The sequence below is a fragment of the Synchiropus splendidus genome, chromosome 8, assembly GCF_027744825.2.
Source record: "Synchiropus splendidus isolate RoL2022-P1 chromosome 8, RoL_Sspl_1.0, whole genome shotgun sequence".
NCBI classification, from domain to species: Eukaryota; Metazoa; Chordata; class Actinopteri; order Syngnathiformes; family Callionymidae; genus Synchiropus; species Synchiropus splendidus.
This window is the reverse complement of record NC_071341.1, coordinates 10,656,445-10,682,038: the sequence shown is the minus strand read 5'-3', so window position 1 is coordinate 10,682,038 and position 25,594 is coordinate 10,656,445. Positions and strand designations below refer to the sequence as shown.

The following is a 25,594-nucleotide window of genomic DNA, read 5'->3' as shown; positions in this document are numbered from 1 at the left end:
AGGACGATAGGGTTGCTGAGATATTTCAATTCTAATAGTAGTATATGTATGACACTGGAGCAATCGTAAAAGTGCCAAAAATGAGATCTGTGACTTCCAGTTGTATTTGGGCCACTGTCAGCAAAATGACTTCATGATCAAACCATTTAATTTTCAGGAAATGTTGCTGCTGGGTTCCACAAATATCTCAGCAAGTCTTCTGACTCCACTGGAGAAAGTATTGAAAGAAGGGCAGTTGAATCCTACTGAGCTGTTGAACAATGGCCCAGAATCTCTTTCGGGTTGATCAATGGTTGTTTCCATAGTCTCACTGAACTCTTCCCGTGTCTGAGTCCTGGGCTTGGCTGCCACATCAGGCACCAACCCTCTTCAGGCCTCAGGTGAACCAGCAGTCTCAGCAATGGATCAACACACACGTCACATAGGATCAGAATGATACATTTTATTTCAGCCTCAGTCATGGATCGATTACTGTGGCACATTTTCTTCAATCCTTCTTGGCTTTGACAAACAAAATTGCTTTGGCATCATCCGTCGTCTCTTCCTTCTGGGGTAGTGGGAACATTTCCAATCGGATCAGGCTCATGCCGTTCTCTCTGAGCAGTTGACAAACCTCAACCTCAGTGAAGGGGAAAGTTGAGACATTTGCTTGGGGACCACCATAATAATAGGTCATTCCTACGGTGCCGACGATCATGAGGTGACCACCAGGCTTCAGCAGAGACACGACATGGCCCAAGTCTCGTGAGTAGAGGGGCATGGTGAGGCAGGCAGCGTCCAGACAGAAGCAGGAGACAATACAGTCGGCTCCTTCAGGTGGGACCACGTCAGCGCTCACTGGCTGAGGGAGGTGGACATTCGCAGGGACAATGCCTTTCAGCACTTTCCTCAGTCGTGCAGCTTTTTCTTCCCAAGCAGAAGGTCTGTAGGGGCACATTTTGGAAGGTTCATGTTGAAAACATTTTTTAAGAAAAACCTTTCCTGGTCAACTGACGGCAGACGTTGGAAATGTTGAGCATGTGTTTAAACCAACCAAGAAAGTGGGGGTTAAAAACATTAATGTCAACAGGAAACTTACTCTCGTCCCTCCAGCTTGCAGGCGTACTTGAAGAATGGAGACCAGTCCAGGCTGCACTTCCCATTGTTCTCCAACCAGTTCCTCAGCTCGTTTCGGTTGGCCTCCAGGAAGTCACTCATGATCACCTTGTCGAAGATCTCGCATGCTGCCATCACCTGGTAAATAGTTGGACCTGAACCAACGTCCAGCAGCACCCCTCCTTTGATGTCACCTGTCACCAAATATACATTTTAGCTTCCTTATTACGACTGTGCACATTTACACTGAGGTGTATGTGGATGTCTTGACTGTATCAGACACACATCCATCTTCAAGATAAACTTTTGGTCCTCATTTCTCACTTTGAAAACAACACTATTTAGCGAACCATTTGGCGAAATGACCGGTTCATAAACCGTTCCTTAAATGTCTATTTTACAATGAAATAACTTTCTGCACCATTCTCACCTTCAGTAAAAGCCTTGTGCAGGGTTTTCAACAAACAGACGGTGAAGCTGTCCTCCTTGGAAAAGTCAGCACGTGGGTAGCTGTAGTTGTAGCGCAGGTACTCAGCAGGATCAAAGCCCTGCTGGTAGAGCTCAGCTAAAGCCTGGTGTTCTGCGTCCATGGTCTTCTCCACTTGCACTGCTGTTCCTGTTCCAGTGGCGACTTTATATCTGGATCAGTAAACCTTGCAGCTCACAGGACCTATTATCCAGAGTGTCCTTGTTGGGAATTATATGGGCTAAAATCAATATTTACAGTGAACACAGCATTGCAAAGCTAAATTGCAAATAGTTACAAATAGCCACCAGAAACAAGAATGGAATTTTGAACTGTATTAAAATGAAAGGGAATCAGACACGGTTTGAAGATTGGAGGAAAGGATGGTCCACAAGCGCTTGTAAAGCAGAAGTAAATTAGCTAAACAACGTGGACAAAGAGCTTCATAATGTTCTCAGGTCACCATTAACACTCTACCAAAACCATTATTCGTTCATGCCTCAGTCACACCAGTGGTGATAAGTTATGTTTGAGGCCTCGATTGTGAGCTGAACCACCCAACGATCTTTGCCCCAAGAATCCACTAAAAGTATCTTGTAACTGCGCAGGTAGCCACAGCAGGGTGGAGCAAGTGTTAAGGCCACATTGTTTTCAGAACTGAATTCAGATTTGCAGTTACTTTACAATACAGTTTTGGGCTTACGAAGGACGATAGTGTTGCTGAGGTATTTAAATTCCAATAGTAGTTTGTGTACGATACTCCTGTTGACATTACAGAGGTCGCTTATCCCTCCACTGTTTATCCAACCAGTTTAACTCCAACAGGTAAACAGGTATAAGGTGCTGCCAAAACAATGCACTTTCATGACAACACAAAGGCAGACGATCATCCTGAATGAAGCTCTATATTGAACCTTTGAGGATTAACCTTTTGCCAATCTGCAATGGCTGATATTTCTTGACTGACTTTGTTGACTGAGTGGAAGAGGAGGTTAGCAGTGGTCCACACCCAGTCGAAGCCAGAGGCACTGAATTGTAAGACTCACGTAAAAAGAAAAGACCAGTCACCAAACCTCTCAGAGCAATGAAAGTGACAAGGGTTTTCAACACTGTATCGAGGCCAGACCCAGTCTCCGGCGCATGGTTGCAAAGCTGTGTGTTTTATGGTGTGAAGAGTAATTTAACACAGAAGAATTTGAAGGGGTTGTACTGAAAATTCAAATGATCATTTGAAGTTAGTGAAGGAGCTGACTGACCAGCGTGGAGTTATAGGTGCTGTTATTGAGGAGGGAGATCAGATTGTAACACTCCTGGTTAGTTTACCATCAGGCTGTGCTACAATTGTCACTGCATTAGAGACAAAGACGGACGATTTAACACTTTTTTAACAGTTTGTTCAGCAAGCATTGATCAATGAAGAGCAAACGTGTTGCTGATCATGATGGTGCTGATGGTTTCAAGGCAGTTGGAACTGACAGACCCAGCACATTCAGACGTTACAAATGTGGGAAAGGTCATATAAAACGTCACTGTCCAAGCAGAAGAAAAGAAAATGAAAACCCACAATGCCAAAAGCATGATGTGTGAAGATGATGACTCACCTGAGAGCGCTTTTGTAGCTCAAGAGACAGACATGGAGGAGATATCACCACAGGCAGAGTGGTGGATTGACTCTGGAGCATCTAAGCACATGACTTGTCACAAAGGACATCTGGACGTCTATCTCCACATTTCTGGAGCCACAGTCTGGGAAACTTGGTGATGGCAGGATGGTGGAAGCCTTTGGACTTGGAAACCTCAAGCTGAAAATCCAGGGGAATGAAAACGGTTCCAATGCAGGATGTACTGTATGTTCCCAGGTTATCCGGGAATCTTTTCTCATTGGGCGCAGATACCAGAAAAGGAAATGTAGTGCGGTTCAAAAAAGGTTGTTGCTACATTCGTGGAAATAATGGTTATGTTCTTGGGATGGGAACACAGAGCTCTGATGGATTGTTTAAGCTGGATGTCAAGGGAAGACCGCCCTTTTGTCATGGTGCATCTAGTGCAACAGTGGCACCTGGTCTGTGGCATCAACGCCTGGGTCACACCAGCAAGCTGAAGGACCTGAAAACTTTTACAGCAGAGGAAGAAGAGCCCTTCTGCGAAGCGTGTGTGGAGGGCAAGATGTCCACACAAGCCAGTGGGAGACATTCGCTCCAAACGTAGGTTACAGCAGGTTTATTGTGGTGTCTATGGTCCCATGCAGACTGAATCTATAGGTGACGCAAAATATTTTGTGGCTTTCATTGATGACTATTAAAGATCCTGAAACAGGAGAGCGACGTTCTGTGGAAATTCAAAGAGTTTGAGAAGACGTTCTCAAATGAGTGTGTGCAGAGAGTCACATTCATGGGCTATGCAAACAATGCCAGAAGCTACTGTCTGTGGCATGAAGGAAAGAGAAGGATTCTCTTTCGTTGTGGAGTTATCTTCAATGAATCCGACTTTGGATGGAAACGGGAAACTTTGGATAGAAATTGTTCAGAGAATCAAGTAACCATGGACACAGATGAAAGAACATTGTGTCAACACACCTGCCAGAGAAAGTGGCAGAGTCAGAAAGCCTCCAAAGAGATATGGCTATGATGAGTTTGCTGACCTGGTCACCACTGACCATGATGCTAATATGTGTTGCGTCTCAAGCACATTGAAAGAAGCATTGATGGGTCCTGATGCTGAGAGGTGGCTGGATGCAGCTGACATGGAATATGAGTCATTGCTGGAAAACGTGACATGGAACTTGGTGGATTAACAGCGGATCACAAGGCTGTAGGATCAAGGTGGGTCTTCAAAGTCAAGCATTACAGTGATGGACGAGTTGACAGTGTAGTCAAGGAATCCTGCCAATCATTCCAGGACCAAGCACGTCGATATTCACGACCATTACATTTGGGAATGTGTGCAGAACAGACAAATGTAAGTGCGGTATTGTCCAACAGCAGATATGACGGCAGATATCTTGACAAAGCCACTAACACGACAGAGGTTTGAGTATCTTCAAAGAAGCATGGGAGTTTGTCATGTTTGAGCATGTTTAAAAGTGCTTAGTGCTGTGGATTGTTGTGTAATTGAAACATTTTGGAGATATATTACAGATTGTTAAAATTCTTCAAGTTTTATTTTGTTGTCACCTGTGCAAAATGTAGTGGGAGTGTTGTAAAAAGTAATTTAACACAGAGGGACTTGAAGGTGTTGTCCTGCCCTCTGCTGGTGTCATTGTAACTACAAAATAAAACAACACTTAAAATCCAGAATTTCACACAGAATTAAAACTCAGAGTTTAAGTTAACAAGATTATTATTGTCCAGGACTTTTCTACGAAAAGGCTGAGAAGGTTTTTGATGACGTTCGTCTCCAGCAGCCAGTTACCAACTATACTGCGCATGTGCATCTCTGGAACGCACAGTGGAATTATTTTTGACAGGACACTATGGGAGACATCTTTCCACCTGTGGGGCAGCTTCCCATGTGACCTGGTCCAACTCACCACCAGTCAGTGGACAGCACAGCTCCTCACACCAGAAGAATCCACATCAAAGTTGTTTGTTAAAGTGCCGTGCTGCCATTTGCACTTGTGGAGAAACAGTTATGGACAAAGTGTGATGAGCACAAGTCCATTAACAGGTACTTATTCGGATTAAGATTAGGGAGGCCTCGCTCCTGATGTCACCACACCAGAGACACTGGCATAGCCTGCATGGGTGTTGACTTCTCCTGCAGACCATGGTCAAAACACACACGACACATAGGATCAGAATGATACATTTTATTTCAGCCTCAGTCATGGATCGATGACTGTGGCACATTTTCTTCAATCCTTCTTGGCTTTGACAAACAAAATTGCTTTGGCATCATCCGTCGTCTCTTCCTTCTGGGGAAGTGGGAACATTTCCAATCGGATCAGGCTCATGCCGTTCTCTCTGAGCAGTTGACAAACCTCAACCTCAGTGAAGGGGAAAGTTGAGACATTTGCTTGGGGACCACCATAATAATAGGTCATTCCTACGGTGCCGACGATCATGAGGTGACCACCAGGCTTCAGCAGAGACACGACATGGCCCAAGTCTCGTGAGTAGAGGGGCATGGTGAGGCAGGCAGCGTCCAGACAGAAGCAGGAGACAATACAGTCGGCTCCTTCAGGTGGGACCACGTCAGCGCTCACTGGCTGAGGGAGGTGGACATTCGCAGGGACAATGCCTTTCAGCACTTTCCTCAGTCGTGCAGCTTTTTCTTCCCAAGCAGAAGGTCTGTAGGGGCACATTTTGGAAGGTTCATGTTGAAAACATTTTTTAAGAAAAACCTTTCCTGGTCAACTGACGGAAGACGTTGGAAATGTTGAGCATGTGTTTGAACCAACCAAGAAAGTGGGTGTTAAAAACATTAATGTCAACAGGAAACTTACTCTCGTCCCTCCAGCTTGCAGGCGTACTTGAAGAATGGAGACCAGTCCAGGCTGCACTTCCCATTGTTCTCCAACCAGTTCCTCAGCTCGTTTCGGTTGGCCTCCAGGAAGTCACTCATGATCACCTTGTCGAAGATCTCGCATGCTGCCATCACCTGGTAAATAGTTGGACCAGAACCAACGTCCAGCAGCACCCCTCCTTTGATGTCACCTGTCACCAAATATACATTTTAGCTTCCTTATTACGACTGTGCACATTTACACTGAAGTGTATGTGGATGTCTTGACTGTATCAGACACACATCCATCTTCAAGATAAACTTTTGGTCCTCATTTCTCACTTTGAAAACAACACTATTTAGCGAACCATTTGGCGAAATGACCGGTTCATAAACCGTTCCTTAAATGTCTATTTTACAATGAAATAACTTTCTGCACCATCCTCACCTTCAGTAAAAGCCTTGTGCAGGGTTTTCAACAAACAGACGGTGAAGCTGTCCTCCTTGGAAAAGTCAGCACGTGGGTAGCTGTAGTTGTAGCGCAGGTACTCAGCAGGATCAAAGCCCTGCTGGTAGAGCTCAGCTAAAGCCTGGTGTTCTGCGTCCATGGTCTTCTCCACTTGCACTGCTGTTCCTGTTCCAGTGGCGACTTTATATCTGGATCAGTAAACCTTGCAGCTCACAGGACCTATTGTCCAGAGTGTCCTTGTTGGGAATTATATGGGCTAAAATCAATATTTACAGTGAACACAGCATTGCACAGCTAAATTGCAAATAGTTACAAATAGCCACCAGAAACAAGGATGGAACTTGTTTCTGGTGGCACATTTGCGAGTCTACTTTATTTCACTCTCTTTAACTGGTGATTCCTGCAGGGTTAATAGCATCATCTATAGCAGACACTGCTTCAAAGTAGTGGCTGTATTTTCAACTAGAAACGTGCATCTCTCTCCTCACGCCTCTGTTATTTAGTGTGGCGTGTCCTGCACATGACGTCATGCCCCCGGAGCCACTGTCACTAATCCCTCCACTGTTTATCCAACCAGTTTAACTCCAACAGGTAAACAGGTGTAAGGTGCTGCCAAAACAGTGCACTTTCATGACAACACAAAGGCAGACGATCATCCTGAATGAAGCTCTATATTGAACCTGTGAGGATTAACCTTTTGCCAATCTGCAATGGCTGATATTTCTTGACTGACTTTGTTGACTGAGTGGAAGAGGAGGTTAGCAGTGGTCCACACCCAGTCGAAGCCAGAGGCACTGAATTGTAAGACTCACGTAAAAAGAAAAGACCAGTCACCAAACCTCTCAGAGCAATGAAAGTGACAAGGGTTTTCAACACTGTATCGAGGCCAGGCCCAGTCTCCGGCGCATGGTTGCAAAGCTGTGTGTTTTATGGTGTGAAGAGTAATTTAACACAGAAGAATTTGAAGGGGTTGTACTGAAAATTCAAATGATCATTTGAAGTTAGTGAAGGAGCTGACTGACCAGCGTGGAGTTATAGGTGCTGTTATTGAGGAGGGAGATCAGATTGTAACACTCCTGGTTAGTTTACCATCAGGCTGTGCTACAATTGTCACTGCATTAGAGACAAAGACGGACGATTTAACACTTTTTTAACAGTTTGTTCAGCAAGCATTGATCAATGAAGAGCAAACGTGTTGCTGATCATGATGGTGCTGATGGTTTCAAGGCAGTTGGAACTGACAGACCCAGCACATTCAGACGTTACAAATGTGGGAAAGGTCATATAAAACGTCACTGTCCAAGCAGAAGGAAAGAAAATGAAAACCCACAATGCCAAAAGCATGATGTGTGAAGATGATGACTCACCTGAGAGCGCTTTTGTAGCTCAAGAGACAAACATGGAGGAGATGTCACCACAGGCAGAGTGGTGGATTGACTCTGGAGCATCTAAGCACATGACTTGTCACAAAGGACATCTGGAAGTCTATCTCCACATTTCTGGAGCCACAGTCTGGGAAACTTGGTGATGGCAGGATGGTGGAAGCCTTTGGACTTGGAAACCTCAAGCTGAAAATCCAGGGGAATGAAAACGGTTCCAATGCAGGATGTACTGTATGTTCCCAGGTTATCCAGGAATCTTTTCTCATTGGGCGCGGATACCAGAAAAGGAAATCTAGTGCGGTTCAAAAAAGGTTGTTGCTACATTCGTGGAAATAATGGTTATGTTCTTGGGATGGGAACACAGAGCTCTGATGGATTGTTTAAGCTGGATGTCAAGGGAAGACCGCCCTTTTGTCATGGTGCATCTAGAGCAACAGTGGCACCTGGTCTGTGGCATCAACGCCTGGGTCAGACCAGCAAGCTGAAGGACCTGAAAACTTTTACAGCAGAGGAAGAAGAGCCCTTCTGCGAAGCGTGTGTGGAGGGCAAGATGTCCACACAAGCCAGTGGGAGACATTCGCTCCAAACGTAGGTTACAGCAGGTTTATTGTGGTGTCTATGGTCCCATGCAGACTGAATCTATAGGTGACGCAAAATATTTTGTGGCTTTCATTGATGACTATTAAAGATCCTGAAACAGGAGAGCGACGTTCTGTGGAAATTCAAAGAGTTTGAGAAGACGTTCTCAAATGAGTGTGTGCAGAGAGTCACATTCATGGGCTATGCAAACAATACCAGAAGCTACTGTCTGTAGCATGAAAGAAAGAGAAGGATTCTCTTTCGTTGTGGAGTTATCTTCAATGAATCCGACTTTGGATGAATAGAAATTGTTCAGAGAATCAAGTAACCATGGACACAGATGAAAGACCATTGTGTCAACACACCTGCCAGAGAAAGTGGCAGAGTCAGAAAGCCTCCAAAGAGATATGGCTATGATGAGTTTGCTGACCTGGTCACCACTGACCATGATGCTGATATGTGTTGCGTCTCAAGCACATTGAAAGAAGCATTGATGGGTCCTGATGCTGAGAGGTGGCTGGACGCAGCTGACATGGAATATGAGTCATTGCTGGAAAACGTGACATGGAACTTGATGGATTTACCAGCGGATCACAAGGCTGTAGGATCAAGGTGGGTCTTCAAAGTCAAGCATTACAGTGATGGACGAGTTGACAGCGTAGTCAAGGAGCCATCGCAAACGCAAGGAATCCTGCCAATCATTCCAGGACCAAGCACGTCGATATTCACGACCATTACATTCGGGAATGTGTGCAGAACGGACAAATGCAAGTGCAGTATTGTCCAACAGCAGATATGACAGCAGATATCTTGACAAAGCCACTAACACGACAGAGGTTTGAGTATCTTCAAAGAAGCATGGGAGTTTGTCATGTTTGAGCATGTTTAAAAGTGCTTAGTGCTGTGGATTGTTGTGTAATTGAAACATTTTGGAGATATATTACAGATTGTTAAAATTCTTCAAGTTTTATTTTGTTGTCACCGGTGCAAAATGTAGTGGGAGTGTTGTAAAAAGTAATTTAACACAGAGGGACTTGAAGGTGTTGTCCTGCCCTCTGCTGGTGTCATTGTAACTACAAAATAAAACAACACTTAAAATCGAGAATTTCACACAGAATTAAAACTCAGAGTTTAAGTTAACAAGATTATTATTGTCCAGGACTTTTCTACGAAAAGGCTGAGAAGGTTTTTGATGACGTTCGTCTCCAGCAGCCAGTTACCAACAATACTGCGCATGTGCATCTCTGGAACGCACAGTGGAATTATTTTTGACAGGACACTATGGGAGACATCTTTCCACCTGTGGGGCAGCTTCCCATGTGACCTGGTCCAATTCACCACCAGTCAGTGGACAGCACAGCTCCTCACACCAGAAGAATCCACATCAAAGTTGTTTGTTAAAGTGCCGTGCTGCCATTTGCACTTGTGGAGAAACAGTTATGGACAAAGTGTGATGAGCACAAGTCCATTAACAGGTACTTATTCGGATTAAGATCAGGGAGGCCTCGCTCCTGATGTCACCACACCAGAGACACTGGCATAGCCTGCATGGGTGTTGACTTCTCCTGCAGACCATGGTCAAAACACACACGACACATAGGATCAGAATGATACATTTTATTTCAGCCTCAGTCATGGATCGATGACTGTGGCACATTTTCTTCAATCCTTCTTGGCTTTGACAAACAAAATTGCTTTGGCATCATCCGTCGTCTCTTCCTTCTGGGGTAGTGGGAACATTTCCAATCGGATCAGGCTCATGCCGTTCTCTCTGAGCAGTTGACAAACCTCAACCTCAGTGAAGGGGAAAGTTGAGACATTTGCTTGGGGACCACCATAATAATAGGTCATTCCTACGGTGCCGACGATCATGAGGTGACCACCAGGCTTCAGCAGAGACACGACATGGCCCAAGTCTCGTGAGTAGAGGGGCATGGTGAGGCAGGCAGCGTCCAGACAGAAGCAGGAGACAATACAGTCGGCTCCTTCAGGTGGGACCACGTCGGCGCTCACTGGCTGAGGGAGGTGGACATTCGCAGGGACAATGCCTTTCAGCACTTTCCTCAGTCGTGCAGCTTTTTCTTCCCAAGCAGAAGGTCTGTAGGGGCACATTTTGGAAGGTTCATGTTGAAAACATTTTTTAAGACAAACCTTTCCTGGTCAACCGACGGAAGACGTTGGAAATGTTGAGCATGTGTTTAAACCAACCAAGAAAGTGGGGGTTAAAAACAATAATGTCAACAGGAAACTTACTCTCGTCCCTCCAGCTTGCAGGCGTACTTGAAGAATGGAGACCAGTCCAGGCTGCACTTCCCATTGTTCTCCAACCAGTTCCTCAGCTCGTTTCGGTTGGCCTCCAGGAAGTCACTCATGATCACCTTGTCGAAGATCTCGCATGCTGCCATCACCTGGTAAATAGTTGGACCTGAACCAACGTCCAGCAGCACCCCTCCTTTGATGTCACCTGTCACCAAATATACATTTTAGCTTCCTTATTATGTCTGTGTACATTTACACTGAGGTGTATGTGGATGTCTTGACTGTATCAGACACACATCCATCTTCAAGATAAACTTTTGGTCCTCATTTCTCACTTTGAAAACAACACTATTTAGCGAACCATTTGGCGAAATGACCGTTTCATAAACCGTTCCTTAAATGTCTATTTTACAATGAAATAACTTTCTGCACCATCCTCACCTTCAGTAAAAGCCTTGTGCAGGGTTTTCAACAAACAGACGGTGAAGCTGTCCTCCTTGGAAAAGTCAGCACGTGGGTAGCTGTAGTTGTAGCGCAGGTACTCAGCGGGATCAAAGCCCTGCTGGTAGAGCTCAGCTAAAGCCTGGTGTTCTGCGTCCATGGTCTTCTCCACTTGCACTGCTGTTCCTGTTCCAGTGGCGACTTTATATCTGGATCAGTAAACCTTGCAGCTCACAGGACCTATTGTCCAGAGTGTCCTTGTTGGGAATTATATGGGCTAAAATCAATATTTACAGTGAACACAGCATTGCAAAGCTAAATTGCAAATAGTTACAAATAGCCACCAGAAACAAGGATGGAACTTGTTTCTGGTGGCACATTTGCGAGTCTACTTTATTTCGCTCTCTTTAACTGGTGATTCCTGCAGGGTTAATAGCATCATCTATAGCAGACACTGCTTCAAAGTAGTGGGTGTATTTTCAACTAGAAACGTGCATCTCTCTCCTCACGCCTCTGTTATTTAGTGCAGTGTAGCCGGCAGCTTGACACGTGAGCTGCCCGCCTGTTGAAAACTTGATTGGTGTGTCCTGCACATGACGTCATGCCCCCGGAGCCACTGTCACTAATCCCTCCACTGTTTATCCAACCAGTTTAACTCCAACAGGTAAACAGGTATAAGGTGCTGCCAAAACAATGCACTTTCATGATAACACAAAGGCAGACGATCATCCTGAATGAAGCTCTATATTGAACCTGTGAGGATTAACCTTTTGCCAATCTGCAATGGCTGATATTTCTTGACTGACTTTGTTGACTGAGTGGAAGAGGAGGTTAGCAGTGGTCCACACCCAGTCGAAGCCAGAGGCATTGAATTGTAAGACTCACGTAAAAAGAAAAGACCAGTCACCAAACCTCTCAGAGCAATGAAAGTGACAAGGGTTTTCAACACTGTATCGAGGCCAGGCCCAGTCTCCGGCGCATGGTTGCAAACCTGTGTGTTTTAAATCGAGAATTTCACACAGAATTAAAACTCAGAGGTTACGTTAGCAAGATTATTGTTTTCCAGGACTTTATTAGGAAATAACCGAGAAGGTTTTTGATGACGTTGGTCTCCAGCAGCCAGCTACCAACAATACTGCACATGTGCATCTCTGGGACGCACAGTGGAAAGGTCAGAACCACAGCAGTCCAACATTACTGGACTGTGTAAAACTGTTCATTACTGTTGGGCTGTTGGACAACTCTCCCCGCCAAACAGTTAGGTCCTTGCCATGAATATGGATGTGGAAATGACCTGGACAGCCTCGGACCAGCAGAGGAAACAGTGGACACCATAGTCTGAGGGACAGAACCACAGCACTTGGGGGAGTCACGGTCCTTTTGGTGGGCCTGAGACCACAGGATCTGGGAGGGAGTGTCAGCAAGCAGGAAACCGCTCCTGTAAACCACTACCAACCCTGCAAGAAATTAACTGATGACTCTCGAACCTGGCAACCAAGCTTGATGCACATTTCTGCTAGTTCATCCCTCTGAGGGAGACCTCTTAGGTCGAGACTCCCTGAGATAGGCTTCGGCATGGCCACGATCTGTGATGTCCAATGGGTGGTTGTGGAGGCTGAGGAAGAACACCTGGATCCTAGCTGAAGCTGGTTCCCTATCAAGTGCTCCAGTGAGGGCACAACCGTCAGGAAACTTTTATAAAACAGACATTCTGGTGCCGAGAAATGGCCAAAGACGTCAAAGAAGTTCAACCTTCTGCAACCATGTCCAGTCCTGAGTCAGCCATGTCCCACATCTCTGTTGAGTTTGCCTTCTTCTGCTGGCATGACAGCGATATTGTCTTTTGTGGACCACTTATCAAAGATGGTCCACTCTAATCTTCTGCCTAGGTTGCCATGAGCATTGCAGACTTCTGGTCTGGTCAACAACACATTTAATTTTCAGGAAATGTTGCTGCTGGTACAAAGAATGACCTGGATTATCATCTGGATTCCATGAATATCTGTGGTTGGGCTCAGCAAGTCTTCTGACTCCACTGGAGAAAGTATTGAAAGAAGGGCAGTTGAAGCCTACTGAGCTGTTGAACAATGGCCCAGAATCTCTTTCGGGCTGATCAATGGTTGTTTCCATAGTCTCACTGAACTCTTCCCGTGTCTGAGTCCTGGGCTTGGCTGCCACATCAGGCACCAACCCTCTTCAGGCCTCAGGTGAACCAGCAGTCTCAGCAATGGATCAACACACACGTCACATAGGATCAAAATGATACATTTTATTTCAGCCTCAGTCATGGATCGATGATTGTGGCACATTTTCTTCATTCCTTCTTGGCTTTGACAAACAAAATTGCTTTGGCATCATCCGTCGTCTCTTCCTTCTGGGGTAGTGGGAACATTTCCAATCGGATCAGGCTCATGCCGTTCTCTCTGAGCAGTTGACAAACCTCAACCTCAGTGAAGGGGAAAGTTGAGACATTTGCTTGGGGACCACCATAATAATAGGTCATTCCTACGGTGCCGACGATCATGAGGTGACCACCAGGCTTCAGCAGAGACACGACATGGCCCAAGTCTCGTGAGTAGAGGGGCATGGTGAGGCAGGCAGCGTCCAGACAGAAGCAGGAGACAATACAGTCGGCTCCTTCAGGTGGGACCACGTCAGCGCTCACTGGCTGAGGGAGGTGGACATTCGCAGGGACAATGCCTTTCAGCACTTTCCTCAGTCGTGCAGCTTTTTCTTCCCAAGCAGAAGGTCTGTAGGGGCACATTTTGGAAGGTTCATGTTGAAAACATTTTTTAAGAAAAACCTTTCCTGGTCAACTGACGGCAGACGTTGGAAATGTTGAGCATGTGTTTAAACCAACCAAGAAAGTGGGGGTTAAAAACATTAATGTCAACAGGAAACTTACTCTCGTCCCTCCAGCTTGCAGGCGTACTTGAAGAATGGAGACCAGTCCAGGCTGCACTTCCCATTGTTCTCCAACCAGTTCCTCAGCTCGTTTCGGTTGGCCTCCAGGAAGTCACTCATGATCACCTTGTCGAAGATCTCGCATGCTGCCATCACCTGGTAGATAGTTGGACCTGAACCAACGTCCAGCAGCACCCCTCCTTTGATGTCACCTGTGACCAAATATACATTTTAGCTTCCTTATTACGACTGTGCACATTTACACTGAGGTGTATGTGGATGTCTTGACTGTATCAGACACACATCCATCTTCAAGATAGACTTTTGGTCCTTATTTCTCACTTTGAAAACAACACTATTTAGCGAACTGGTTCATAAACCGTTCCTTAAATGTCTATTTTACAATGAAATAACTTTCTGCACCATTCTCACCTTCAGTAAAAGCCTTGTGCAGGGTTTTCAACAAACAGACGGTGAAGCTGTCCTCCTTGGAAAAGTCAGCACGTGGGTAGCTGTAGTTGTAGCGCAGGTACTCAGCAGGATCAAAGCCCTGCTGGTAGAGCTCAGCTAAAGCCTGGTGTTCTGCGTCCATGGTCTTCTCCACTTGCACTGCTGTTCCTGTTCCAGTGGCGACTTTATATCTGGATCAGTAAACCTTGCAGCTCACAGGACCTATTGTCCAGAGTGTCCTTGTTGGGAATTATATGGGCTAAAATCAATATTTACAGTGAACACAGCATTGCAAAGCTAAATTGCAAATAGTTACAAATAGCCACCAGAAACAAGGATGGAACTTGTTTCTGGTGGCACATTTGCGAGTCTACTTTATTTCGCTCTCTTTAACTGGTGATTCCTGCAGGGTTAATAGCATCATCTATAGCAGACACTGCTTCAAAGTAGTGGCTGTATTTTCAACTAGAAACGTGCATCTCTCTCCTCACGCCTCTGTTATTTAGTGCAGTGTAGCCGGCAGCTTGACACGTGAGCTGCCCGCCTGTTGAAAACGTGATTGGTGTGTCCTGCACATGACGTCATGCCCCCGGAGCCAATGTCACTAATCCCTCCACTGTTTATCCAACCAGTTTAACTCCAACAGGTAAACAGGTGTAAGGTGCTGCCAAAACAGTGCACTTTCATGACAACACAAAGGCAGACGATCATCCTGAATGAAGCTCTATATTGAACCTGTGAGGATTAACCTTTTGCCAATCTGCAATGGCTGATATTTCTTGACTGACTTTGTTGACTGAGTGGAAGAGGAGGTTAGCAGTGGTCCACACCCAGTCGAAGCCAGAGGCATTGAATTGTAAGACTCATGTAAAAAGAAAAGACCAGTCACCAAACCTCTCAGAGCAATGAAAGTGACAAGGGTCTTCAACACTGTATCGAGGCCTGTGTAAAACCGTTCATTACTGTTGGGCTGTTGGACAACTCTCCGCTCCCAGCAGTTAGGTCCTTGCCATGAATATGGATGTGGAAATGACCTGGACAGCCTCGGACTAGCAGAGGAAACAGTGGACACCATAGTCTGAGGGACAGAACCACAGCACTTGGGGGGAGAACACAAGAGCTAGGAGGGAGTGTCGATCTGTGATGTCCAATGGGTGGTGGTGGAGGCTGAGGTGGAACACCTGGATCGGAGATTTTGGTGGCCAGAAATAGCTAAAAATGCCACCCCACTGAAGTCGTGGTGGCATTCTGCAACTGTCTCCTGGCAGACGGGGCCTCCCCCTGCAGGTGGAATCCAGGAGCTAGTTTCCTGGAGTCAGACCACATTTTGTCCAAATATAGACTCCCACATGCACACATCTGCAGCACCTATTTAATTTTAAACATAGATTGTCGCCATTTGAACAGTTGCTTTTCAATTGCGACAGAACTGTTGGTTTTCCAACTGTTATTTAACATTATTCTTCTTTGCTGCATAATTCTGTATATCCTGCGTGATTTATTTGATGTCTTCAGTGTGCAGGTATAACGTAAAGTAATGAAAATACAGAAAGAAACAAACAGAGTCTGAATCTTTGACTGGTAGTGTTCATACAGCACAACTGAGGAATTCCAGTTTAGATCCAGTTTTTTTGCAGAATATCTAAAACTGATATTTAACAAAAGCTTCGAACCCGACTTCTAGATGGATGAAAGGAGAACAAGAGAGGAGGTTCAAATGCAAAAATGTGTGTCATATACCCCTGCACATGTATTCATTTTGACTGACTGGTTTTGAACAATATTATTTTTGTGCACAAAGATGCAATATGAATGGTATAATATAATGATGAATGTCATGGAAGCCCATCTTAAGATTTGCTCAGGTATTATTGATCTACGCCAGGCGTCAAGTTTCGGAACATGTCCGTTTAATGCACATGTTGACCTGGTCAGGGTCTGAGCTTGTGAGTTTTGGATGAAGTAGAGCTTAAACAGAATAGTATTCTCGCATTATTATAATGCTATTATTCTTTCTAACTGGCTGTGTGTGTGTGGTATTTATAATATACATGTGAAAGGATGTGTTTTAAATCCCTGAATGATGTAATTCAAGCACAATTGGGTCAAAAAGCAACCAGAGAAGTGTCCGCCCCCTCGATGGATTGTGAACATTGTTGTGACTTTAATCAGGTTTTTCCAATAACCTCCTATTTCGAAAATTAGAATTTTCCTGTTAAACCCACACTAAAATGTTGTTAGTAAAATAAATAAATGATTACAATTAATATGATTATAAAGAAACCCTCAAAAGGGTGTCATGGTCAAAGTCCAGAGTTCCGGTAAACAATTATTTATCACTGCCATTTTTTCACTTTTTCACAACTCAGCCACTCCTTCACGCTGGAGGCCACAACCTTGGAGTGAATCAGAGAATTGAAAAATATGAAATGAACAAATAGTGCACAAATGCGGGTTCTGCAAACACCCCGTTTTCATTCCAATTCCAGAATTTATGTCTTTAAAACTCATCATTTCTGACTAAAGGCAGTCTAATCTGATCTAATGTAATTGAAATCTCGTAAATGTTTACCGCGATAAAAATAATGGATAATATAAAAAATATATATATCCAATTCTGATATATAGTACTATTATAATTTAGTTCCTAAAACTAAAACAACAATATTAACTATCAAGGTCATTCGTTTTGATAGCGTCACGCCATACCGGAAGTTGCACGGGTTGTTTATGATGTAACACCGTAGAAAGTTCCGGATCAAGCAAAGGTCGACAGAAAACGACGCACTGCCAAGACGCACAGCAGTCTGTTATACTGCGAGAAAACCTCTGATAAATATTAACAATGCCAAGGGGAAGCAGAAGCCGCACATCACGGATGGCTCCACCGGCCAGGTGACGATTGAAATCCTAATCCTGACAGGAGTGATCGGGAGCTAGACAAGGGCGCGTGAGCCAGGTCGTTCAAGCTAGCAAGTAACGTTGTTCGTTGCGTGTGTGGAGGTTTACTAAAGACTGTTTGAACACGAACGACGAAAAGATTGTTGGTGTCGTAATTCGTTGATCCTTGTCAAGTGCGCAAATAGAGGATTTTGTTTTGAAACTAACCTTGTAGCTCATTTCATGGTCGGTCATGACAGCTAAACGTGACTCAAACCGTTGTAACTCATTGATCTGCTTCGTCTATGTAGTCACAACCTTGAATACAAAAAGAACCTGAAGTATTTATGTGAACCAACAATACTGTGAAACATGGCCATGGTTGATCATTTTGCATCCAATGTAAACTTGTGTTTTCTGTGTCGCCAGCCGAGCGCCACCTCCTCCTCCGATGGCCAGGGCTGCGCCGCCTCCATCACATGCTCCAGTTCCAATGCAGGCGCCACCGTCTGCTGTCGGGGCTCCTGCTGCTGCGCCCAGGCAGCCAGGGATGTTTGCTCAAATGGCATCCACTGCTGCTGGAGTGGCTGTGGGATCTGCGGTGGGCCACACCATTGGCCACGCAATGACAGGAGGCTTCAGTGGAGGACACTCGGAGCCTGCCAGACCCGATGTTACCTACCAGGTAAACAAACATGGTCCTCCCATCACCAAATCAGGCTCACTGGAAATACACGATGCTATTCTGGATGCATTTTCTGAACACGGTCAGCACAATGTGCAGAAGCATAACTTCATTGTAAGAATACATTTGAGTCAAGTTTCCACAGTCACTGGTTTGTTGTTGGTTAAAGGTATGCTGTACCATTTCTTTTATTTGTCATATGTTAGAGGCCCATTTATGCTCAATGTTACGTACGGATCCGTGCTCTTCCTTCATTTCCTCCATATTTCTGCATGTTTCCACAAAGCTTTTGGATGCGGACCAAAATGAGCAGTGCCACAGGGAACTGTGGGGGCAGTGTTGCAGATACTGCCCTATATTTAGCTCTAATGAGAGATTCTTTTATTTTATTTTATTCCATTCCGAAGCACTTTCCTAGGTGGTGAGATCCCCACTGACCATGGCAATAAATTTGATTCTGATTCTGAAGAAGACATAACAATGGTGGAAATTTTCCATCCTTAATGTCGCAGTATATTTAATGGCCTCACCACCTCCGACAGTGCTGCCTCCGTTTCCTGTTTTGTGCAAGAGGTGCATTCTCAATACAACTTCCACCGTCGCCATGCTGGTTTGGGAGTTTATAAATGTTTGACTCCGGGCTACTCCCCCTGGTGGTTGGATTGGTGAACAGCAATACCAACACAAAGAACGCATGGAATCGTGAGCAGTGATGGTAACGTCACTTGAGATGGATGGGAACAATTTTGTACGTGAAGGGCGCATAAATGGGCCTTTAGTAGGTCGCATGTAGTGAATGTCAAAGAAGAATCAGAAACGGTGCTCATGAAATGTAACATTTTTGTGGACATGAGTAAGTAGCTGTGTGTTTACTGTTCTCCAGGAGCCATATCAGCCACAGACCATGTACCAGCAGCCCCCTCAGCAGCAGCAGCAGCAGGCGTGCTCTTACGAGCTCAGGCAGTTCATTGAATGTGCCCAGAACCAGAGCGACCTGAAACTCTGCGAGGGCTTCAGTGAAGTGCTGAAGCAGTGCAAGTTTGCAAATGGTGAGTTGCTGGAGGTCAAAGGACGGTGGGCGACACCCTGTTAGATCGACTGTGCAACAGCACATTTATCACATTTTGACTGTGGTTACATTAGAAAATATATGAGTGTAGACTTTCTTAATGCCCACGTCTTGAATCATGGCCTTTGTTCTCTCCACAGGTTTATCTTGAGATGAGCGGAACATGCGATAGAAGGTGTCCAAACAGCTGCTCCTCAGAAATAGAATGAATCATTTTGATCCAGTTTCAATCACACCAGGCTGCGGAATCAAGTCTTATAAATATTGTGTATAATAAATTTTCCGTGTGGGTTTCAGTTTTAAATGCATCAGCGTGTACTTTTAGTTGAAAACTCCAATAAAGTATAGGAACTCTATGCATAGTTGAGTTTCCACTGTTCGTGTCAATAAATAATAAAGCACTTGTGTCAGGAACCATAAACCTTTGCGTGTGATTTGGTCTTCTTCACCCTCATAGGAAGTGTCTCTATATTTACATATGTTTCATCACGGCTCCAAATACGAGTCCGAGCAGCTGTTGTGTCACTCAGACCAGCTCAGGAGGCGTTTGTAAAGCACACGTGAGGCAGCGGATGTGTCTGCTGAGCGCAGGGTCTGGAGGCTCTTATTCCATCAACCTGATTTTTCTTCAAGGTCCAGGGAGAGTTAACTGCTGTTGTCCGGGAGCTGTGCTTTTATTTTTGGCTTGTGACATTAGAAGTCACCCCGAGTCGCGGCAGCAGCCTCAGACATTTGGGGCCCATTCTGAGTCCAGGCAGCACCATGTGGAGTGGATGAAGCTGAAATGATGGACCGTATTTAGCTGCCGCACTGAAGCAAACTGTACACTGTGAGTACGTATTTACTAATGCCTTTCTGCTGTGTACTGAGGTGATCGATCTCCAAGCTGACCAAGAGGTTTGACCTCATTTATCTGGTCACACGACCTGCTCCTTGCTGCAAGAGAGAAGTCAATGAAATGTAGTGTCAGTGACGGTGCAAAAAGCTTAGCATTGACCCAAACGCCTACTTAAACCTCGATGGTGCAATGTGCTAATGTTTAAAAAAACCTTCAGCTGAAAAATGTCTAGCTTGTTCATAATATTAGCACCAGAGCTGTTTCATGATAACCTACTGCAGTAAATGTGTAGGAACTTGAGGAATAAGAAAATCTCGACATGGAACACAGTGGTGAATGTGGTGACTATCTGCATTAAACCTATGTGGCAGCATTAGTTGTGACTCTAATGTAACTTGACAATTCAAAACATATGAACATATTTTAAGCTCCTTCATAGCTGTGGTGCAGATGGTCTCTTGTTTGTTAAGCTAAGGACATTCATATATTTTATGTCCCCTGTTTTGTTTGAGTGAGTCCATGATCTGTATGGTATTAAGCTCAACAGAAAAATGTCTTGGCAGATAAAAAAAAAATGGTTGAATGGTTAATTTTACTCTCAGTATTTGCGTCTAAACTCAGCTGTAATCCATGCCTGCGAGTAGAAGGACCAAATAATGTCTGAACTTGTTCTCATTCTGTAGCTCCATTCTGGTCTAAGAATGTCTGAGAGCCCACTGTCTGTGATGGGAAAGTTTGGGCTACAGTGATTCTTTGTTCTCACATTACTCAGATTTACTCCATCACAGCCAGCAGCTTGGTGACTTGGCGGAAAAGGTGGCTGCATTATGACCAAAGAAGAAGAGATCCCAGACTGGGTGGGAGCTCAGGAGTTTTATGACAAGTATGAGCCCAAGGAGATTCTAGGAAGGTAACAAAGGTCCTTAATCATTCTCAGTGACTCACGGTGAGAAAGAACATTCATTCCTCACCCTCCTATATATATATATATATATATATATATATATATATATATATATATATTTTTTTTTTTTTTTTTTTTTTTTTTTTTCAATATTGAACTGCTAAAAAAATCTATTGTCAAAGCCCACTAGATGGCGCTCATCATCATTGCTACCAAGCTATTCCCCCTGCTTCATGTGTACAAAGCAGTGAAGTGACTTGTCTTGTGTACAGGGGAGTGAGCAGCGTGGTGCGTCGCTGCGTTCTCAAACAGACGTCGCAGGACTTCGCCGTGAAGGTCATCGACATCACCCCCTCAGACAAGATGACCCCGCAGGAGATTGAGGAGATCAGAGAGGCCACTGTGAAAGAGATCGACATCCTGAAGAAGGTCTATGGCCAAGAGAACATCAGTGAGTTGCCCCAACTGACTTGCCCCACTGACCCTGCACCGAGGCCACCGAGGTCTCCACCTTCGAACTTCAGACATTGATTTGTCTTGACTTCTCTTGCGTCCTCAACAGTTCAACTAAAAGACTGCTACGAGTCCAATGCATTTTTCTTCTTGATATTCGACCTGTAAGTCTGTACAACAGATTGGAAATCAAAGCACGTGGAGTGGCGCGTTTAGCTTTCTGTTTCTTCCTCTCAGGATGAGGAGGGGGGAGCTTTTCGACTATCTCACAGAGAAGGTAACGCTGAGTGAGAAAGAGACCAGGTGGGTGGAATGTCCCCATCAAAACTGTCAGGTGTCTAACGGACTTGTGGGCTACAGGAACATCATGAGGTCTTTGCTGGAGGTGGTCAGCTTCCTGCATGCGCAGAACATCGTGCACCGAGATTTGAAGCCGGAAAACATTCTCTTGGACGACGAGATGAACATCAAGCTGACGGACTTCGGCTTCGCTGTGCAGATCCAGCCGGGCCAACGGCTTAAAGGTGAAGCGTGTGTTTGAATGTTCCCACCAGAACAAGTGTGGCTCGGATATCACACACTTACCGGAGCGCTCAACAACATTAGGGATTATTTAAACACCCTAACAGAACAGGGCTCAATCATGTTGAACTGAAGGTTGTGTTTACGACTTGAGCTGCAGGTCCAGCAGCTGCCGGCGGTGGTGGGGGAATATGATACTCATGGTACTCACCCGAAGGTTATGAGACTCCGCTCTTGAATTCACATCCAGTAACTTGAATGACCTTTAAAACTCTCTACTCGTGTGGGAAGAGAACTCCTCTCCTCTGCAGAGACATCGCATTGAGATTCTAATTTTGGTTTTTACATCATTTTACGTAATTTCTTCACACACTGACTTTTCATATTGGACCTTGAAAATTATCATGGTCAATTCTTCCTATCACAACAGAGGATTGCTGCTTAGTTTTCACCCCTTTCTCTTCATCCTTTTCTAAAATGCTGTCTCGGCTGTTTGCAGTTAGCTGCTCCACCACTGGATGGCACTGTAGTAACTTGAATGTAATGTCAACCTTTTCAATTACATTTATGTGTCACACGGTGTTTCACTTCTTCAATCTTTTGTTTAAAACTGAACCCTGCAGAGGTGTGTGGTACCCCTGGCTACCTGGCGCCTGAGATCATCCAGTGCTCCATGGAAGCTGACCACCAAGGATACGGCGCTGCTGTCGACGTGTAAGAGCTTTGACTTCATTTGAAATACAAAATCAGCGTTTCAACTTATGAACGATGTTTCGGCTTCAGTTGTAATTACATTGTATTATGGCTGTGTTTAACTTCCCTTCACCGTTCTGGAGTGACGTACAGTTTGACCATGCAGGTGGAGTTCAGGGGTCATCATGTACACGCTGCTCGCCGGCTCGCCGCCCTTCTGGCACAGGAAACAGATGCTGATGCTGCGGATGATCCTCGCAGGGAAATACGACTTCTCCTCTCCAGAATGGGAAGACCGCTCAGACACCGTCAAAGATTTGGTGGGTTTTAGCACGGCGAGGTTTGCCAACAGCCTGAGATGTTCACAAAACAACATCTCATTGGTTCAGATCTCCCGGATGCTTGTGGTCGATCCCAAGCAGCGCTGCACAGCTGCAGAGGCGCTCAGCCATCCCTTCTTCTCACAATACGTGGTGGATGAAGTGCGACAGTTCACTCCATACAGGCGATTCAAGGTGAGAGTAATAGCATTTGTAGCTACTTGTTGTAGTTTGAGTCTACATAAAATGACACTGGTTGAAACCCAGCTGGATTTAAAGCATCAATACTGTCAAGCTTTAGTTTTCAAAATGCCTGAATCTCCTGTTATGTGGAAGGTTTCCTACCTTTTTAAAGAATGAACTTGACTTCCGTGTTTCTCCTCAGGTCATTTGCATGACGGTCCTCGCCACCATGCGAATCTACTGCAACTACCGTCGAGCCAAGCCGGTCACCAAGGAGGTGATCAAGAGTGACCCGTACGCTTTCAAGCCCATCCGCAAGCTCATCGATGCATGTGCGTTCAAGATCTACGGCCACTGGGTGAAGAAGGGTCAGACCCAGAACAGAGCCGCGCTCTTCCAGAACACGCCGAAGGCCATCTTGCTGTCCATCACGGCAGAGGCAGACGAGCCCATGCACCACATCTGGTAGCAGCAGCTATTTCAGCTGATCCATTGACTTATGAACGTATAGCACAGCCACAGGCAAATGCTTGAAATCAAGGCGAACTTTATAAACTCTTAAGATTATGTTGACTGCATGTGATTTTCATAAAATGTTCATTCTTTCCTTGCATTTTAATTCTCGCTCTATCATTGCCAGTTATCACACCTAAAGCCACACTTTCCTACATAATTTTGAACAGTGCGCCATCTACTGGATTCTGAAAATAAGGATACTGTTTCATGAAGCCTCATTGGCCCATCACAACCTTTTAGTCACCGTTTATTTTTAGGACTTGTGACTAGACCTAGACTGACTTTCAAACATGTCCTTTATGCCAAAGAACACAAAGAAACTCACCCCACATTTTGTGACGTCTCTCATCATTGTCAACCAGTGACCTGTTTCAGTTTTCTGATTATCAAACTACCAAAAAAAAAAATTTAGGTCATAAAATGCCAGATTTGTCTATATGACTCAGCTTTCACAGGGTGTTTGTGGGCTCCTTCCTCAGCGTGTTCCTGATCTCTCCATGAGGGAGTACGCACCAGGGTGGTTAATAAAAAACAAAACAACGGCTCAAGAGCAATTTTCATTTATTTACAACATAATCCATCACTGATTAAATAACGCCCCCTTCATACCACATGCTGAGCCTGTTGTCCCGCTGCAGGATATTCACTGATCCCTCTTAAAAAAAAAAAAGAAAACAATGAGCACCAAACCAAAAAGGTCATTTTGTTGCTACGTATAAGACTGTACTCATTTTTCTGTGTATCCAGAGGCTTTAATCAGACAGCACTCCAGTGCAGTGGACAGAATCACTGAGGCGAGGCTTTTGCATGGTGTCTGACTGAAACCACCATTGAACGGGCGGTGCAGAATTCGGCCATGCTCCGTTTCACAGTGGATAAAAACTTACCAGCTTGAGAGCGACCGGTCGCCACTGTCACTGTTGAGACAAGACAAAGGTCAAGCAACGCTGGCGAAGCAGAGCACGCGTCCTGCTCAGTCACAAGTGTTGGATGTATTCACCCCGGCGAGTGAGCCAACATGAGAGACACGGTTGACAGCATATTTCCCAGGGTGAACACGGTAATATAGCATGGTGTCTGACTGCGTTTACTACCTGCAGAGTAAAGCAGAATTCGTCCATGCGTTCCGACACAAACACAGTCAACATTCATTCACAGCAAACGACTTCGCTCGACTTGTTTGACTTACAGCTTTTAAAAAATAAAATATCCGTGCAACGTGTCAAGGTTAGAAGTTACGGAAATATAATGACAAACCTCGCGGATCTGCAGCATGTGTTCACACCGCATGGGCTTCCGCCTGCCTGTTCTCGTTTTGGTTGATAATGGCGGTCATCGAATAAACAACAAGGCTCAGCACTACAGCCTAGCGGTAAGGAGTGGTACTGTCCTCACTACTGGAAGACGGTGCTCTAAAAAGACATCAGACAAATGAATAAAAAAAACCGCACACACACATTTTAGGCGTGATTCAATGATAAATGATAATCTGTAAGAGTCAGAACCGTATTTGTTGGTGTTTACTTTTAACCTCATGCCGACAGGGTGGTGGGACACATCAAACTCTGCTCATTATACACTATATTATCAACAGTAGTTTGGATGCCAACTGTGCAACAAATCCAGTCGTGAAATAGCCTCGCTCCTAAACGTTCCACAGCCAAGTGTGAGCTTTATTATAAGAACATGGAAGAGTTTGGGAACAACAGCCACAAAGTGGTGGGCCATGTAAACTGATGGTGAGGGGTCAGCGGGTGCTGAGCGGCGTAGTGCAAAGAGAGTCGCTGACTTTCTGCACAGCCAATTGCAACAGAGCTTCAAACTTCATGTGGCCTTCAGATGAGCCCAAGTACAGTACGCAGAGAGCTTCATAGAATGGGTTTCCGTGGCCAAGCAGCTGCAACCAAGCCGTACATCACCAAGTGCAATGCAAAGCACCGGATGCACTGGTGTAAAGCACAGCACCACTGGACTATAGAGCAGTGGAGACGCCTTCTCTGGAGTGATGAATCACGCTTTTCCATCTGGCAATCTGATGGACCA

At 45.0% G+C, this 25,594-nt stretch overlaps 6 protein-coding genes and 1 non-coding gene across 8 annotated transcripts; 2 read left to right on the top strand and 5 right to left on the bottom strand.

The window, feature by feature from the left end:
• Positions 1-487: 487 nt before the first annotated feature.
• On the bottom strand, positions 488-1,744 carry LOC128763425 (phenylethanolamine N-methyltransferase-like). The gene is made up of 3 exons (XM_053872206.1): positions 1,526-1,744; positions 1,079-1,289; positions 488-923 (listed from the first exon to the last, which is right to left on the bottom strand). Exons 1-3 carry the CDS (start codon positions 1,683-1,685, stop codon positions 488-490), a joined length of 807 nt encoding a protein of 268 aa, XP_053728181.1. The 5' UTR covers positions 1,686-1,744.
• Positions 1,745-5,414: 3,670 nt separating this feature from the next.
• On the bottom strand, positions 5,415-8,882 carry LOC128763424 (phenylethanolamine N-methyltransferase-like). The gene is made up of 4 exons (XM_053872205.1): positions 8,800-8,882; positions 6,453-6,661; positions 6,006-6,216; positions 5,415-5,850 (listed from the first exon to the last, which is right to left on the bottom strand). The coding sequence occupies exons 1-4, from the start codon at positions 8,880-8,882 to the stop codon at positions 5,415-5,417; spliced, it is 939 nt and encodes a 312-aa protein (XP_053728180.1).
• Positions 8,883-10,096: 1,214 nt separating this feature from the next.
• LOC128763422 (phenylethanolamine N-methyltransferase-like) lies at positions 10,097-12,711 on the bottom strand. Its single transcript, XM_053872204.1, has 5 exons — positions 12,622-12,711; positions 12,429-12,538; positions 11,135-11,343; positions 10,688-10,898; positions 10,097-10,532 (listed from the first exon to the last, which is right to left on the bottom strand). Exons 1-5 carry the CDS (start codon positions 12,709-12,711, stop codon positions 10,097-10,099), a joined length of 1,056 nt encoding a protein of 351 aa, XP_053728179.1.
• Positions 12,712-13,448: 737 nt separating this feature from the next.
• LOC128763421 (phenylethanolamine N-methyltransferase-like) lies at positions 13,449-15,814 on the bottom strand. Its single transcript, XM_053872202.1, has 4 exons — positions 15,714-15,814; positions 14,471-14,679; positions 14,040-14,250; positions 13,449-13,884 (listed from the first exon to the last, which is right to left on the bottom strand). Exons 1-4 carry the CDS (start codon positions 15,812-15,814, stop codon positions 13,449-13,451), a joined length of 957 nt encoding a protein of 318 aa, XP_053728177.1.
• A 1,420-nt stretch (positions 15,815-17,234) lies between these two features.
• On the top strand, positions 17,235-19,531 carry chchd2 (coiled-coil-helix-coiled-coil-helix domain containing 2). The gene is made up of 4 exons (XM_053873255.1): positions 17,235-17,383; positions 17,798-18,053; positions 18,937-19,102; positions 19,263-19,531. The coding sequence occupies exons 1-4, from the start codon at positions 17,334-17,336 to the stop codon at positions 19,271-19,273; spliced, it is 483 nt and encodes a 160-aa protein (XP_053729230.1). The 5' UTR covers positions 17,235-17,333; the 3' UTR covers positions 19,274-19,531.
• A 333-nt stretch (positions 19,532-19,864) lies between these two features.
• On the top strand, positions 19,865-23,599 carry LOC128763922 (phosphorylase b kinase gamma catalytic chain, skeletal muscle/heart isoform-like). Of its 2 annotated transcripts, XM_053873198.1 has the most exons (10): positions 19,865-19,951; positions 20,733-20,870; positions 21,137-21,315; positions 21,427-21,481; positions 21,555-21,620; positions 21,678-21,841; positions 22,463-22,553; positions 22,699-22,852; positions 22,922-23,047; positions 23,238-23,599. In XM_053873198.1, exons 2-10 carry the CDS (start codon positions 20,788-20,790, stop codon positions 23,502-23,504), a joined length of 1,185 nt encoding a protein of 394 aa, XP_053729173.1. In that variant the 5' UTR covers positions 19,865-19,951; positions 20,733-20,787; the 3' UTR covers positions 23,505-23,599. The 2 variants fall into 2 exon arrangements, with proteins under 2 accessions (XP_053729173.1, XP_053729172.1); XM_053873197.1 differs by having other exon boundaries at positions 21,555-21,841.
• A 940-nt stretch (positions 23,600-24,539) lies between these two features.
• Positions 24,540-24,674, bottom strand: LOC128764393 (small nucleolar RNA SNORA15). The gene has a single exon (XR_008415759.1). It is a non-coding gene; the product is annotated as a small nucleolar RNA SNORA15 (small nucleolar RNA).
• Positions 24,675-25,594: the final 920 nt, after the last annotated feature.